The sequence below is a fragment of the Taudactylus pleione genome, unplaced genomic scaffold (genome assembly GCF_031769625.1).
Source record: "Taudactylus pleione unplaced genomic scaffold, aTauple2 ptg000040l, whole genome shotgun sequence".
Taxonomy (NCBI): Eukaryota; Metazoa; Chordata; class Amphibia; order Anura; family Myobatrachidae; genus Taudactylus; species Taudactylus pleione.
The window spans coordinates 10806898-10825579 of NW_028284442.1; the positions used below are offsets into that span (position 1 = coordinate 10806898).

General features: G+C 40.4%; 1 protein-coding gene across 1 annotated transcript in view; it reads right to left on the minus strand.

Annotated features, from left to right (window-relative positions):
* TSPAN19 (tetraspanin 19) overlaps positions 1–18283 on the minus strand; it is a 45520-nt gene extending 27237 nt beyond the window's left edge. Inside the window, exons 1-3 of the mRNA XM_088455387.1 lie at positions 18215–18283; positions 11778–11850; positions 8505–8641 (exon numbers count right to left, since the gene is read on the minus strand). Of these exons, the coding sequence (XP_088311513.1) occupies positions 8505–8641; positions 11778–11850; positions 18215–18280 (276 nt within the window). The 5' untranslated portion in view covers positions 18281–18283. The remainder of the gene's footprint in view (positions 1–8504; positions 8642–11777; positions 11851–18214) is intronic.
* Positions 18284–18682: the final 399 nt, after the last annotated feature.

Below are 18682 nucleotides of genomic sequence, written 5' to 3' on the forward strand. Positions count from 1 at the left end.
TCTCAATACTGTTTGTTGAACCACTTCTAAAGTTTGCAACGTAGGCATATTTATAACGGGTGTAGGGTGTGCAGTGAACATGGGCTCCTGGTTCCAGGAGAACCATGCAGTGAATGCCCTGAACCCAGAGTTTACTTACTTTGTGCTAGGAAGCAGGTCCCTCTTCCTCCATGGCGCCATCTTTCCAATTGAAATCTTCGGTTAGATGGCACCGTGTAGTGAAATCGACGACTTTGGCACTGTGCCAGAGCTCTTGCTCTCTTGTGTGCATGCAACATCTTTCTGGATATCTTTAGGAAGATTGTGCCTTGTAGAAGGTGAGAAACATTTTCCGGCACCAGTTAGGATGTGCAGCTGAGAGAAGTCTCGCTGCTCAGAGGAGGGGTTCACTGCACACGGGTCCCCTTGGGCATTATTATGCCTCTGATTTGCAATAAAGTCTCAAATGTTCTAACTAACTTTGAGCAAGGGAAACTGATTCAGACTCTATCAAGCTATATTGTTGTATTGTATAGTATTTTTAATGAGCTGTTGTCATAATGACGACAATCACAATTTTGACAGTCAAAAAGGTCGACACCATAATGTTGACTGTCATAAGATCGAGATAGTTACAATGTCTACACCCGACATATCAACACCTGAAAAATATCAACAAAGACAAAATGTTGACACGTGAAATTTCGATACTGTAAAAATGTACCAGAACCTCCATTCTCAGTTAGAAATGTTGACTGTCAAAATGTCAAAAAATATAAATCTTAGGGTTATGGTTTTGGGTTAGGCTTAAAATTGGGTGTCAACATTATGTACCCATCAACATTTTTGCTGTCGATCATTTGCAAGTCAACATTATGTTTTTGTACCTGTCGACATTATGGTATCTATATAATGACTGTAGACATTGTGATTGTCGACAAAACATAACAAAACCATTTTTAATGGATTTAAGTGTAAACAGTAATGTTTGATGTTAAACAGCAAACTTCAAACTTGAGTTAGCTTTGCACAATAAAATGCACTAATATGCAAAAGCAAAAAAAATATTATTTCAATTTATTTAATATCAGTTGAACTAAAAGTTTGAGGTTGCCAAACTAGACCAATTCAACTGAGTTTCAAACTAGATTGAATAAATTTAGCATATGTAAAATATAAAACCCAGACAGAGGGGAGGTGCTGACTTTTCAAGCATATTATGAATTGCCTGCCATTATCCAGTTAGTGCACTGACTTTTCAGAATTAGGGGGGTAGTCATGAAAGCTTGTAGAGAGATAAAATTGTGAGAGATAAAGTACCAACCAATCAGCTCTTATCTGTTACTTTACAAGGCTGTGTTTGCAAAATAACAGTTAGGAGCAGATTGGTTGCTACTTTATTTCACACAGTTTCATCTCTCTCCAAGCTGTCATGAATACCCTCTTAAGGGGCCTATCCATTACAAAACCAGGAAGTTTTGGTTGGATTGTTCAAAAAGTTGTCTAATGGATAGGCTGCAAACATCCTGCACCGCGCACTCCCGCGAACAACAAAAGAAGTCTCCGCCTGATGGTCCATCTGATGGTTCTCCTTGCTTGCTCCCTTGGTATTGCTTCATGTGACTTCCCGGTTCCAATTGTGGCTTTCTTATAACCTGTTTCTGCTTGTCCCCTCGTACCACATAGTCTGCATGGTTCTGACCCATATCTGACACCTATGCTTCATTACGCCTCACGGCATCCAGTATTTATGTCTGCCTTTGTACCCACCAGCCTGTACATAGGAACCCAGTTACAGGGCTGCAACCTGTATATCGAGCGCAGCAAAGCACAAACCCCCTTGTGGAGGTTCCTGGGGAAGGCCACTGATACATTAGACTCCACGCCTCTCCTATTTTTACTGTCAGCATCTATGCCATCGTAGAGAGAGTTGTAACAGTATACTTTGGCCCAAGAAATATGGATGCTGATGGTATTCTCTTTCCAAAGGAACTTTGCTTACAAGAGTGGAGAGATAAGAGAACGGCCTGGCCCAGATCATGCAGTACTTGCAGACCCTTGTGCATCGGGGTGATGCTATAAAGCCTTTCCAGGCGCAGTCTTAAACCTCTGCAGCTCCAGTTTAAGCCGAAGGAGCCTTGTTTCATCTGTGGATACCTAACCTTCCCAAAGTTTAATGGGGACCCAAAAAGTTGTCGGGTTTTTTGAATCAGTGTTCAATACAAATGGAAATTCAAGCCACCAACTTCCCAATGGAAAGAATAAAAGTGGTTTATATAATTTCTTTATTGTTTGGACATGCCAGGGCCTCTCACTTATGGGAAATAAATGATTCCCTGGTGCACAATAGTATCAACTTCCTGGAAATCTTTAAGAAACTCTTTGATGAGCCTAGATGGGTGACATATACAGGCTCCGTCATTTTGCATAATACATGGAACCAAATCCATGGGCCAATATGCAGTACAGATTAGGAGCTTCTGAACTCCATTGGAATAATGAGGACCTTGTTGCCACCTTCTTTGAGGGTTATCTGAACAAGTTCAAGACAAATTAGTATCCAGTGAGCTGCTGTTGTCCTTGGATGATTTAATATCCCTCCGTATCAAAGTGGACCTTCGCCAAAGGGAGAGCTCATGAAAGGGAACAGTGCTTTCGTTCCAACTACAGATTCACTCCCTGTTTCACAGTTCCTCTTGTGCCCCTGGAGAGCCCATGCAAATTGGGAAGTCGCTCTTCTTCAGGAACAAACTCTGCCTTTATTGTGGGGAGCTAGGACACCTTCCCAACAACTGTCCCAAGCATTTGAGAAATGAGAAATCCTACCTGATCAAGGGGTGGTCAGGGTAAACTCAGTGCAATACACCCCAAAAGATGCCTCATCACAATTTTCAAATGAAGTGTCCTTGCTGTTGAACAAGTCTTCAGAGTTACGTATGGCCTTCTTGGAATGCAGAACAAATGGGAACTTTATCACAGTCAAGATAGTTAAAGAATTAAACCTAACCCTCCCCTCACGCAGCCTAACCCTTTCCACTGCAGCCTATGGTATGGAACATAAATTGTAAGCTCCATCGGGGCAGGGACTGATGTAATTGGCTAAATATTCTTTGCAAAATGTTGCTTTAAAATTGGATAATATGTAATACAATGCTGTTAGTGCATTCACAGTTCTAGAATTCAAAATGCAAATATTGCACACAGAAGACCTAAAGTGCCTCGGCAGACATTGAAATAAGGAACATCAGGGTTTCTGGAAAAAGTATTTCCTGGATGTAAAAAAGCAGTGTGAGTAAATGCATGAGTCTGGAAAAAGATTACAGGCAATCATCTGCTGTTAGTACATTCACAATATAATCAACAAACATTTGAGTGTATAAAAGATGCACACATGAAGTCATAAGTGTCTCTGCACATGTAAAAGCAATAAATATTCACTGTGTAACAACAGAGAATTTGTGACTTCAATATGGTAATAGCCAATTCACAATGTTATCAAATATCAAACTTTATCATAAAGCTGTGTACAATATATAAATATAAAACATTAATAATACAGTTTAGTATGGATGCAGATATCCTCCCTAATGGTGATATGATTACCTTTTGACATAGCAAAGTCAGAATTTATCACAGCCCTTGTGAGCTTAGAATATAAGTGATTCTAGCTTTCAACATAACATAGCCCATTGATAAACAGTGCTCATGAAGCCAATAAAGAAATTATGTGACAGTATAATAGAAAATAGAGATCCAGAACTGTGCTGGCCACCCCACTTTGCTGTTTACCATTTTGCTAAAAAGTATAGGATGGTAAATGAGAGAGTAGGAGACTCAGTGCTGGCATGAAGGATAGGCAGGAAGAGAAGGTGTGTGGCTATCACAGGAAAAAGTGTCTGTCTGCCCTGATACAAATGCAGTGCACGGAGTCTGCGACACTTACCAGCGGTGCAGAACTCTCTCAGAACTGAGAAATAGCGAGTAATGTGTCTGTGCAATGTGGGCTTGATTGGTCTAGGGAGCCAGCGGGAGGTCATGTGCTGTGACCTCCTGCTGGCTCGCTATACCAATCATGCCACACTGCACAGACACACAATCGCTTTTTCTGCTGAAGTGCATTTCACCTCAACTTGTTCTCTCGCATTTTTTCAGTTCCTGAGAACTATTCTGTTGGGGACAAGGAATTGTTAGTGATTAATCTTGATTTACAGTAGTGGCGGCACCTGTTAAAAGGAGCAAAATTCCCTGCAATGGTCTTTATTAACCATAAAACCTTCAAACCGCACACTGTTAAAACTATTGGCAGGCCAAATGGACGTTGTTTTTTGACCGTTTTAAACTTGCCATTATATTTAGTCCTGGAAAAAAGAATATCAAGGCTTATGTGTTGTCTCACGCATTATATGCATGAGACAACACTAATAAACTAATACCTAATGACTTTCCAGGAGGTATTTTACTAATCACAGAAAGAGAGCGTGCCAAGTTCAGAATTAGTAATACCACCTGGAAAGTCATTTGTACCACCTAAGCTTCGTCCAAAATTACTCCACTGGGCATGCAGGGTTGAAGAAGAAGTTGGACCTTATTCTCAGGTTTTTTTTTTAGCCAAAAGTGCATCTGGATGTAAAAGATATTGCGGCAGCTTATTCTACTTGGGCTCAGTATAAACAAGTCCAACTTCAATTCCTATATGGCCGTTGCATCCTCTTCCAACTCCTGATCATCCATGGACATATATATTCATGTACTTTATTATCAAGTAACCTTGCTGCATATCTTCTGGTTCTGTCCAAAGTCAAGAGGCTCTACCTCACATTTTTAACTACCAGATTTTGGGTGTCTCATGACGACTGTAAACTTGTATTGCATCATGATAGTCTTAACAAAAGACCATATAAAAATCCTTGCTAAAACATGCACACTCATTTCACATTAACTGAAATGACATTTTCAAACATATTTGCTGTAGCCTACATTTATGAATTGCAGTGTTCATGTTGTCTATACATGTATAAAAGTCCCACATAAAACAATTCAAGGAATGACATTTCTGTGCCAATTACATTTTAAAAAATTCAAGTACAACACTGCCCTCTACTGAAAAATCAATTTAGTGCAGGCATCTAATTATATTTCTTGCACATATATAGTCATAATATACAGGCATTAAGAAACATAAAGCTCATCAAATGTAAATACATTGTGCAATATTACAGCATCAATGATATCATTTTGTGAGGACATGTTAAACATTTTCTCAAATAGTATTGTCCTTGCAATAAATTAGGATAAAACCAAATAACAGTATTTAACAAGGCTACACAAATTCAGGAATTGACGATCAGTAGAATGATAGATTTACAGGGTGACATCGATTCAAACACAAAGAGAAAAGAAAGCTATTGGATGAGTGCACACACCATTTCCCTACAGTATTAAAACTGAATATTTATTAAGTATATATTATAATGTCATAAGAAATCAACAATAGTTCCATATATTACTTGTAATCAACAGCTATGATTACCAACCTTGATGTTCTGCTCTGTATCAGAGTTATGTATTTCACGTTTCTCACTTGCCACCAGTAATGTTCTGCTCTGAGGTCACAATATTAAATAAATTACTGCAACAATATTGTAGATCGCACCCTGGCTGTATTTTCCTCACTTATGGTCATATGTAAGCTCTGTTCACAGTATTACATTCATTTCAGAAATATTCATAGTGATGTACCCCATATTAGGGCTAAGTCTGCCCATTAATAATCTGTATATGGACTGAATTATAATATTATGCTGTGAATAAGAGCTGTATTAGTCCAATAATGGGCTATAAATAAATTATAAAGCAGATATTGTGCTCAATAACAGAGCTAAATTTGCCCACTAGTCTACCATCAATGAGCTACGACCTCATTGTTCAATATCAATCAGTCTCTAAGTGCAGAGCCTATTGAGTATAGTTAATTTGCTAACATAAGTAACCAGACCTCTGTATATGGGAGTATTAGTTTCCTATTAGTTGTTTCTTTTAAACACTATACAGGTATTTCATGCAGTATGTACTATTTGTTTCCACACAACATCAGTTAAATTCCATAGTATTGAAAAAATCTCCAAGGGGGGCAATATCTCATATACAGGCTTGTGGGTAATATCCGTCCTATTATTTGCCTACATTAAGAGTGTGATGAATTATTCCCCTAATTCATCACACTCTTACATGAGCCCAACTGACCGTTGTATGTGGCACTAAGTGTCTCCTATGACATGCTTCATGTCAGAACAGTAAACGGTAATGTCTCCAGTTAATTATTCCATAGTGATCACCTGCATTCTACACTAGTACATTTTACTATAGTGGTATTTGTATTAGTCCAAATTTCCTTACAAAAGTTATCAGTAACAGCGGCTAATTAGGATCAAGGGGTCTAGGTACTAATAATTGCGACACTGCCGAGATGATTATGTATCCAGCTCGCCGGGAATATTTTCATTTTTGATGAAATTATCCCTGCTGTGTACCAAGGGAAACTTGCATTGACAGCGTTTGCGGTAACTGCTGTCCCAGCGAGTTATATCCCTGTCATTTGGAAGAAGTCTTTCACAGTACATTGGAACCAAACATAAAATTAGGCAGAAACTGCAGTTGTAAAAATCAGCTTGATACATATGCCTCCATATCTCTGTTATATCTATGTGTATGCAGTGACCACATAAGCTGTATCTAATCTCGTACCAGTAGTAGTGCCAGTATTAAATTACATAGGTGCAAAAACAATCATTTCATATGTATAACAATATCACGTGGAATTAGAACAAGGCAGCAGCGGATGCAGACGTGCATTTCACTAGCTGTTTTTCAAGGCTTAGAAATACATAACTCTGATACAGAGCAAAACATCACCGGTGGCAAGTGAGAAACGTGAAATACATAACTCTGATACAGAGCATAAATTATAGCTACAAAACTGTGGTCATAACTCAAGTACAGCCTATTACCCGGCAAATATATAGGCCTATGTATCAAGCTATTTTTGACATAAAATTATGCAGAAACTGCATTTTCTGAATAATTGTATGTATTGTTTCTTTATAATAAAAGCACAATGCAGGATTTCACAGAAATCTCCGGCAAAGTGCTAATTAGTGCTGCAGATTGCAGTCCCCATTATTATCAATGGGGACTACGATCTGACCCCTATGTACTAAACTACAAAAATCAAAGCTTTCTGAGTTTCGTCCCGATAGTTTACACCATCTTCAGATGGTGTAAACTAGTATAAGCCTATGGAGGCTCAAGGGGCAGGAGAGAGATCGTTCGATCTCTCCCCCGAAGCCCCCGGCTGACATCGAAAGCTGACACTGTGCGCATGCTCGGTGTCAGCTTCCCCCGGAGATGTCTTTACTTCTGTGAAAGACTTCTCCTAAATGCCGGGGATATAACTCGCAGGAACAGCAGTTACCGTAACCGCTGTCCCTGCACGTTCCCCTGCGAGTTGGATACATAATAATCATGACAGTACCACATTTATTAGTACATAGACCCCATAACCTGAACATGACACACAGTATTGCGGTTGGAGGCTACCAGGTATAACACTATAGTGCAGAGCCTACAGATCTATAGAACAATATAGCTCTGGGACAGAACACATCGTTATTTACCATAACTAAAAAGAATAGCTAACAGACCACCAAAAATATAGCTCTGATACAAAGCATATGAGTATGGATATTTGTACCTTTCCCAGCATCCCTGGTAAGTGAACAACACAGAATAGATAAAACTATCAAATCCGTAAGATCATATTGATACATAAATGTAACTATACTTGCTGACAGAACTGACTGATACATAGTACCCAAGACAGAAATTCAACACTATTGCAATATATGTAAAACACTACTGGTTACATCTTACATAATATGGCATATATACATTGTTATTGTCAGATTTATTTATTATAGACTTAATTTGAGAACAAAGGGCAGCTATTTTATACACGTATTTTCAACATTCTTTTTTCACTTTCTATTATCTATATTTTATATTTTGCTTGCATTTTAGGTTGGTAATCAAGCTGTTGATTACAAGCAATATATGGAACTATTATATTGTTGATTTCTTCTGACATTTTGATGTATAACTAATAAATATTGTTTTAATACTGTAGGGAAAAGATGTGTGCACCCATCCAATAGCTTTCTTTTTTCTTTGTGTTTGAATATATGCTTTCTAGCTTTGGGTAGCACCGCCAGGTTACAAGACTATTAGTGTTTACTACTATCGAGACATCTCTTTGGATTGGTGCAGGAGATAGATATATATATATATATATATATATATATATATATATATACTTCTTTTCTATGTTGAAATCAATGACAGTTACTGTATACCTATTGTCCTTGTACAGAGATTATCTTCAAGGCTTCCTGACAGCAAAATATTAAACAGTAGAATTGATAGTGGGTAGTAGCACCCATTTAGCATATGAAAAACATTTTATAACTTACCAATAGGAAAAACATTCTGATTTCTTTTACTGCTCCCAGAATTCCAAACAAGCATGCAACACATGTTGCGGCGCCCGCAATAATCAGAGCATTAGTAAAGACAACTGGAAAAGTATAGAATGTATAGGGCTCCAGATCTATAAACATATATACAGTACATACAGATATGTGAATCATTTTTTTTTTTTACTAAATGAACTAAATACAAGTACAGACTTTCAATATTAGGAATCTCAAATGACACAAAATACAATATTTAATGATCTAAATGGACTTGCATTATGTTGCTCCAAGCACTGTTCTAATTTATTGAATCATCTCTCTGAATATAAATATTTTTGGTCAACCACAGTAAATAGAAAGAAAAGCAAACAATGATAAATAAGTAGCAAATATAATATCCAGTATTGTACCTATTCTTCATGATCTCTGAGTGAATCAACATACTCAGCTCTATGCATTATACAGTGCCAGCAAGACCATTATTCAGAATACGCAGACGTGTAGGTCACCAGCCAGAAGTGGGCGCCATGCTCTCTTCACACAGCTGCCCAGCTAGCAACAACCACTGTGCTTCCTGCACGGAGCAGCACAAAAGGCACCACCTACCCACCCTAGGCCATTCGGGAGTAAGGTGAGAGGGAGGGGTGCTCAGGAGATGTGCTGCTTACTAGCTGTAATTGGGTTGGTCCACCCCTGAATGCAGTGCTTTACTTACACAGATGCATTAATTTATACATACAGTGGCGTAACTCCCAGAGGCAATAGTATCTTGGGTTGGGGGTGCACCAGCTGGGACACCTTTGGATACTTACACAACAGTGACGTGTGGTGAGGTCAATGGCTGGGGAAGCACACATGTATAAAAACAGTTTTTATATCAAAACTCTGCAGCATGACAGAGAGTATGATAGCGGAGGCCCTGACTACCCTGACTGCATATCCCTGATACAGAATAGCGATGCCTGCAGGGTATCCAGTCTTTTTAGTCTGTCTACAGTGTTAAAGAGGCAGCAATTGCCATATACACCATTGCAGCCATGGAAGGGTCGGACAGTGGGGGTTGAAGGGGGTGTTAAAGACCTTGCCCCCCCGGGTGATGAAGTTCTGGCACTGCCTGCACACAAAGGTTTTAAATCCCTTGTTAAGTAATATTTGTCCTTAACAATATATTGGAGTATTTCAAAGGTGTAATGTACAGTCTGGTGCATAAATATTGGGACATTGACAGAATTTTCCTATTTTGGCCTCTATTCTCCACCACAATGGCTTTGAAATGAAACAAACAAGATATGCTTTAACTGCAGACTTTCAGATTTAATTTGAGGGTAATTACATCCAAATCAGGTGAACGGTGTAGGAATTACAACGGTTTCTATATGTGCCTCCCACTTTTTAAGGGGCCAAAAGTAATGGGACAAAACTAACAATCCTAAATCTAACTTTCACTTTTTAATACTTTGTTGCAAATCCTTTGCAGGCAATTACAGCCTGAAACGCATAGACATCACCAGACGCTGGGTTTCATCCCTGGTGATGCTCTGCCAGGCCTCTACTGCAAATGTCTTCAGTTCCTGCTTGTTCTTGGGGCATTTTCCCTTCAGTTTTGTCTTCATCAAGTGAAATGCATGCTCAATCGGATTCAGGTCAGGGGATTGACTTGGCCATTGCATAACATTCCACTTTTTAGCCTTAAAAAACTCTTTGGTTGCTTTTGCAGTATGCTTTGGGTCATTGTCCATCTGCACTGTGAAGCGCCGTCCAATGAGTTCTGAAGCATTTGACTGAATATGAGCATATGATATTGCCCGAAACACTTCAGAATTCATTCTGCTGCTTTTGTCAGCAGTCACATCATCAATAAATACAAGGGAACCAGTTCCATTGGCAGCCATACATGCCCACGCCATGACACTACCACCACCATGCTTCACTGATGAGGTGGTATATTTTGGATCATGAGCAGTTCCTTTCCTTCTCCATACTCTTCTCTTCCCATCACTCTAGTACAAGTTGGTCTTTGTCTCATCTGTCCATAGGATGTTGTTCCAGAACTGTAATGGGTTTTTTAGATGTTGTTTGGCAAACTTTAATCTGGTCTTCCTGTATTTGTGGCTCACCAATGGTTTACATCTTGTGGTGAACCCTCTATATTCACTCTTGTGAAGTCTTCTCTTGATTGTTGACTTTGACACATATACACCTACCTCCTGGAGAGTGTTCTTGATTTGGCCAACTGTTGTGAAGGGGTTTTTCTTCACCTGGGAAATAATTCTTCTGTCATCCACCACAGTTGTTTTCTGTGGTCTTCCGGGTTTTTTGGTGTTGCTGAGCTCTCCGGTGCATTCTTTCTTTTTAAGAATGTTCCAAACAGTTGATTTGGCCACACCTAATGTTTTTGCTATCTCTCTGATGGTTTTTTTTTTTATTTTTCAGCCTAATGATGGCTTGCTTCACTGATAGTGACAGCTCTTTGGATCTCATATTAAGACTCGACAGCAACTGATTCCAAATGCAAATGTCACACCTAGAATCAACTCCAGACCTTTTACCTGCTTAATTGATAATGAAATAACGAGGGAATAGCCCACACCTGTCCATGAAATAGCCTTTGAGTTGATAGTCCCATTACTTTTGGCCCCTTAAAAAGTGGGAGGCACATATAGAAACCATTGTAATTCCTACACCGTTCACCTGATTTGGATGTACCCTCAAATTAAATCTGGAAGTCTGCAGTTAAAGCACATCTTGTTTGTTTCATTTCAAAACCATTGTGGTGGTGAATAGAGGCCAAAATATGAAAATTCTGTCAATGTCCCAATATTTATGCACCTGACTGTATAATTACAAATTGGCAGTGTAATGATAGACATTTTGTCTGCCGGTTCAGCCAGTCTTTCAAATTTAATTTTTTTTTCAGTGAAATAAATATTGGAACAGGTGTAGGTAAAGTTATTTCAATATGTTTTATAAGAACTGTAAATCCAAATGTGTCTCAATTATAAATGCTTTTTTTATTCACTCAAACAAATATTATATAATAGGTGGTTCAAATTATGTAAATATTATGTAATAAACATTATGCTTGAATAAAAAAAATCCGTAAAGCCCATGTATAGCTAAATTTGGAGAATCAGATGCAACTTTCTAAACATTTGCTTATCTGTACCATTTGCATTCCCTCTGTCATATCCCATCATGTGTATTTTATTTTACCATAGTCCAACTAAAGCTCTTCCACTGTGTAACATTATATCTTGTACACAAACTTACCAAAAAAGCTGAACATATTTTTCTGATCATATTTCATCCAAAGGCCAAATCCCACATTTAAAATTCCTAAAATCTGAAAACAAAAATGGAGAAACCTTGAGGAACATCAGGAGAAAAAGGGTAGGCCAACATTTAGGTAGATAAGGGAATGTCTGTGCAAAAGAAAGACTTAGAGAATATAGGTGACAGTTACAAAATGTATTAGATGAACAGTGCAATATACCCAGCGCACATACCCTTTGTTCTTCTGCTACTCTGCAAACCCACCATTTTACTTCAAATATCTATGTGCCTTGGTAGAAATCTAGGTAGACTTGAACAAAGTACAGGGTCCAAAGGTGGTTTGCATTGTGCAGCTGAGAACTTTGCCATTTGTTAACAATCTCTTGTGATTACAGTTTAATGATTCAGAAGAAATGTCAATACAATCACCATCTGAGCTGGCTCACTTACCAATAATAATATTTTTGGTACTCACTGTTAAATCCCTTCTCTGAATCCATCTGGGGGACACTGCTACCTTGGGTGTAGAGAATGCCATTCGAAAAGTGAGCACATCTTCAAACCTAACCTGTTTGCAACAAAACTCATCCCCTCTAAATTCCAAATGCCAGAAATAGCCAGTAGCCATTTTAAAACTAGCAAAGCCTTTTAGAGAGATGAAACACACATTTAACTAGAAAAACACTCAACCAGAAGGAAAATGCAATATATAACAGAATGGTGGGAACGCAGTGTTACCTAGATTCAGAGAGAGGGATGTATTGGTGAGTACCAAAAATGTTCTTTCATCATTTCTGGAGGACACTGCTACCATGGGAATTTCCCAAAACAGTCACAAAGGGGAGGGATGAATAACACCAACAGCACACAGAGCTGGTGTCTTTGTTAACAAAAACATTGAACCTATAGAACTTAGGGCCTGATTCAGACCCGGCCACAAGCGTTGAGCACTCGCAACCGGGTCGATGGTGGCCCAGAGTGCATGCGCACCACGGAGCCGGCTCCGTGGTGTGCATGCGCGAGACCCGGATAGCGGTGGGCAATCCGTCGCTCCGGGTCTCGTACCAAAGGGGGCGTGCTGTCGATGTTGAGGTGGCTACCCAGACGGAGGCGTTCCCATGAGAACACCTACCGTCTGGGAGCGGCCCCACTGACATCACAAGTGATGTCAGTGGGAGAGCTTTCGGCTCTGTTTGAGCCGAAAGCTCTCTCGGGCTTGCGGCCACGTGACCCTACCACAAGGGTCTCGTCGCAAGCCCGATGGTCACGATGGTCTTGACCATCGCAACCATCATCATGGCCGCTCGCTATAGCTGTGGGTGTCACCCACAGCTATGGGAGCAGCCAGGAGGCCGTTCTAAAAAAAAGAAGACCGGCCCTGATTCAGAGCGAGCGCTCTGTCAGAGCGACCGGCTCTGAATCAGGGCCTTAGTGTTAGTATTAAAGTTAGCTGTTTTGCAAAGCTGCTTTACCAAGCCCTGTGTAACGCCACTTAGGGCGCCCCCATCGAAAGGGTAGAATGAGCGACCAAGAGGTCAAGAACTGGAACTTCCTCCGAAATATACAGTCATTGTAGATGTTATCCATCTAGCAACCAAGATATTCAATGCTGGCCAGCCTTGTTTTGTAACATCATATACGATAAGAAGACTGTCTTCCAAATGGGTGCTGGTCTCTCAAAATACAGTAAATGAGCAATGCTCTTACAACATCCAAACATAAGGTGAAACCTCACTAAAAAGACCTTTATCCTCTGGTAATTCCAGAATGCCTATATCCTAATTGATGTAGAAATGAGAAACAAACTTAAGAAGAAAAGATGGCTTGGTACACCCTGTCATGATGAAAAATCAAAGAGGATGAATGACAGGATGAGGATATGAGTTCCAAAACCCATCTTACAAAAGATATGGCTAATAAAATAACACCTTGCAAGTGAGATATTTATATTCAACCAAAGCGTAAGGTTCAAAAAGAGGTTTTTGCAATGTTAGATTGCACATATGGAGGAATATGTGGTGGTTGTATATGGAGAACACCCTGAAGGAAAGTCAGCACTTCCAGAATAACAGTTACTTTTCTCTAGAAGTCAAGTGAATGTTGTCACGTATGGGTTTTCAGATCCAAGTAAGGACTCTTGGACTGGGCTGACGAGTCGTAGTGGAATTGTGGTGGTTGTGTCTACTCATGGGAATGCCCCATGGGGTAAATTCCTTGTGTCCTCATAAAGGTCAGTGAAACCAGTAAGGCTCCCAGTTAGCAAACTGGAACTAATTGAGTGGAACTCAACCCCTAACCCTGAATACAGGAATAAGGGGCTAGAACCAGTGTTTGAGAACTCAAGGGACAGAGCAGTGAGTAATACAGGTAATTGATAGACCATCTGGAATCTGCTGGCAGATGCTGCAAACCAATTACCAGAGTTGGGTGACTGGAGCCTACAATCTCAAAGAGGAATCTAGATCCAGTACGCAGCCCCCATCAACCTGAGTGAATGCTGAAGCAGAGACTCAGCACGAACCCTAACACTAAAAGAGAGGACCCTCAGACAACAACCACCATCATTAGCTGTACCGATGGTATGGTTAGTAGAGACTCCCAAAGCCAGGTTTGGAGCTGCGATGCTGAGAATGAGAAATACACTTGCTGAGCAGTAAAGTAATATGAAGTGCAATACAGGTCAAGTCTACTCGCCAGTGCGCAGCGCTGTGAAAACTTTTCTTTTGTTTACCGAAGGGGGCGTGGAAATGCCTCCCGCGATAAGGTCACGCCCACTTTTATTATCGGGGCCAGGCGTGGCTCTTGACGGGCCTGACAGCCGGAAAGGGTAAGTATGACTAATTCCCGGTTTTGGGATAAAAGTGCTGAAACCTGAACAACCCTCAAGGTGTGTACACACTAGACGATATTTTGCACGATTCACCCGATTGCGACGCATCGGAATGACAAATCGTGTAAAATATGTTCAAATCGTGAGTGTCCACTCACAATAACGATGGCGATGAGCATACCAGAGGGTCGTATATCGCATCTTCAAATCTTGACTACAGCAGGCAAGATTTGCCAATCTCATACACGATGCACTGGAAATCGTTAAGATCGCATGATAGATTGATGGCCAGATTGGACACTTATTAGCACCATATCGTGTCCTGGAGTGCAGGGGAGCTGTCGGGGAGAGTTCAAGGTAAATTGCATCGTGAGCACATCGTCTAATCCCAAATCATAATCCAGTCCATCCTTCAAAAAGAACAATAACCTAGACAATCTAAATTTAGCAATATGAACCTGTTTACTTTTGATACCAATAAATGTATATTCTTCAAACTCTATGATAATGTTTTGAAGATATAAGGCCCAAATTTAATATTGGGCCTGATTCAGATTTGGGAATAGAGTAATAAAGGGCAAGTAACTGTGCATTTTGGTAAAACCATGCTGCTCTGCAGGTGGGGCAGATTTAAAATGTGCATATATTAGATTTGGGAGGGGTGTGTCCTAACTGAAATCTAGATTGCAGTGTAAAAATAAAGCTGTCCAGTATTTGTAGGCTACATGCAAAAGCAGCAGGTATTTACCCTGCATGCAATTTTTTTTTTATGTATTTGCACCCTTTGCATTGCAACATAGTTTGTCTAGGTATATTGTTATTTGCTCTATCTTACTCTTCCCACATCTGAATCAGACCCATTGTGCGGGATTCTGAAAGTCCTGAAATGTCAGCGAGTTAGCTAATAAATTTAAAGTGGCTGTGTTTAATAATTGCAAAACCAACAGTTTTTTTCCTAACTGAACATTGCAGTTTGAAATTTATCTGCTACTGTACCTTACCAAAATCTCGGGACTTTCAGAATCCAGCACCCTATTATATTTGGCCCATAGGCTTTCTCTCCTTGATTATTGTTTGTATGCCCTCTTCAGAACAGCCTTTAAATCTAGCTAAACTAGGTATTGGTTACAGAGTAGACCCTGACTTGGAAGATCTAAACGATTGGGAAGATCATCAGGAAAGGAATGGTGGACACTGTACAGAATATCACTCCTATCTGTAGGCAGCGGCGGATTGGGCATCCGGGAAAGCGGGAGATTTCCCAATTGGCCGGTCCCCTCTCCACTCTGCTGGGCCGCTTAACACTGACAGGCAGCTCTGTGAGGGCTGCTGAGCTCCGATCGGGCAGCGGTAATGAGCTTCTGTGCGCATGCGCAGAAGCTCATCCAGGAGAAGACGAATATAAAATGGCCACGGGAGCTCCTCCCATCGGCCATTGCGGAGCTCGTGAGTGACAGGCAGCTCACGGCTCCGCCTCCAGTGGTCACAAGTGTAGGAGCCGGGAAGGGCAGTTGCAGCCTGCACGACTCGAGTGGCCGCGGCTGGCTCAGATACTGCGCCACAACAAAGTATGCATTTCTGATTGCTCTTTATGAATTTGACCACCTTACAGTTAATTATTGTAGGGTTGGGGGGAACTTATATTTCTATGTGCTATATATTTTATATGTATCATCATCATGACATGGCTGCCACTGTTTTAGCTTACAATATAAGATTATCCTATATTGTAAGCTAAAATGTGCATGACAGTGGCAGGAATGACATGATGATGATGATACATATAAAATATATAGCACATAGAAATATAGTAGTCCTGATGAAAAAGCTGTAATAAAAGCTTTGAAACATTGACTGTCACGCTGCTTTGAAGCCTCTGTCTATACCAGGAGTGCCGCACTCATGTAAGACTGTACAATTTTTTCTGTGAGGGCACCCAGTCAAGTTAAGGGGCCTACCCATTTATACACTTGAAGGTCTGAACGTTTAGAGTTCAGACCTTCAAGTCGCCGGGTGCTGAGCGGCACTGAAAGACGTTCACTGAACGTCTTTTCAGTGCTGCCGCTGCTGCACGTCCGGCTTCCTATCTCCTAACATGCCGAACCTGATGACTGTCGTGAGGTTGACCGGCATGTTGGAGAGATAGTCGGGGTCGGCAAGGACCTAGCGTGCACGCGCATCGCTGGTCCTTGCCGGCTATCCACTAGCAGACTTTCTGCACGTTCTGACCAAAACCTCCTGGTTTTGGTCGCATCGGGCAGAAAGTCGGCAAATGGATAGGCCCCTTTACTGTGTTACAGGGAGTGCCAGACCCTGCTTTCATGTTATATGTATATGTATTTATATATTTATATGTTGATGTAGATCAAAATAGCTACAGGTAAAGTTTATTGTGTACAGCTTACTCCACTGATGCACCATACATGGGGAAACCCATAAATATATCATATTTCAGGAAACAAACATTTGCAGTTACAATTTTGAAAAAAACTCTTGCTTCTGGGGAGAGGGAGTATCCCACGCCCCTCAACAGGCCCTGCCCCCTCAACAGACCACACCCCAATCCGCCCCTGTTTTCCATCCCAATCCGCCCCTGTCTGTAGATGTGTGATAGAGGAACACATATGCTTGTGGATATGTTATGTGATATAATGTGTCAAATTATGTAATATAACCCACTTATAAAAAATAAAGAAAGGCCACGCACTAAATTCAAAGTAGTTGATGGTGCTCTACGACAATACTATGTGCCACCATTGCTGATGGCACAGATGAACCAGGCACAGGAAACGCTCAGCAGACGTGCTCTATCCATACCTACTCAGTACTAAAGGTACTCCTCAGACTCTCTCATCAGTTTCACCATGTTCACCCAGCAATGTCCATGATACCAGTGCCACAGTGTGATTTCTCCTGCCCAGAAGGGTTTGAACTACACCATACACCAACTACACCACAATCGGGTCCCAGGACTCCAAACATCCTGTAAACTTGTCACAAATTAATATATATGTCTAATGATAACAATACATAGCCAAACCAATGAATGGAAGTCAGAAATATAAGAGTATAAATTAGCAGATTGCATTAAAGCAGTGCTGTTGCTAGCACTGGGGTCTCCATTAGCAGCTCCTCTACCCCTTAGGTGCCCCTACCTGTGCCATTTCTTACCTTAGACGGGAGGTGGGTGACGGCGTTCTAAGCTCCTCAGTGAGAGAAGCAGCCCACTCCCAGACCATCACAAATATGGAGGAGCAGTTGGCTGGTTTACAAGTAAAAAGATGCTGACTGCTTCTCCTTCATGATGTCAGCAACTAGTGTCCAGTGTTGGGGAACAGCAGGAGCATTAAAAACATTGGATGAAAGAAATGATGTTACCAATTCAGTGATTTAGATACATTTTAACCATTGATGCTCTGGCAATTGCCTAACCATTAAATTATGGCGGTCCATTTCTGTTTTTATATTGTGAATTAATGTAACATAATCACTGACAATCAATCATTGCTAAAATAAACCTGTGGCCAAGTGAAGAACCATTTGTCTCATCCGGTATCTTATAACATATTGTAATATTCAGAAAAGAGCTTCTTGAAAATCTTACCAGTAATATAATATTGCCGATGGAAAAAACATACTTCAGAACTTTGATTTTGCCTTTCTTTTTCATTTTACCTTTACCTTATTGACGTTTTCACACCTGCAAAACATAATTTGCATGTTTAATGACAATATTTAGTGTTTGTAGATAAGCAGGGTCAAACTGACTAATTTATACATATATTTTCATTTAATTAACATGCCTATTTTTCATTCGATTTCAAGGCAAGTAAAGCATTAGATTTTTTATCACAAACAATAATACAGTAAAAGAAGGATTTTTGTTATGTTAAAAACATTCTGCACAATACATTTCCTCCAAAGCTAGCCTCTTTGGACACGACAATTATGAAAGCTGTACATTTTTATAAAGGTATATGGACAGAGGTGGCTGCTCGGTGGAGGCTTCATGCCGTGCCTCCAGAGCAAGGAGCACCCATAAGAATTAAGGGCTCCCTGACAAATTTTGATC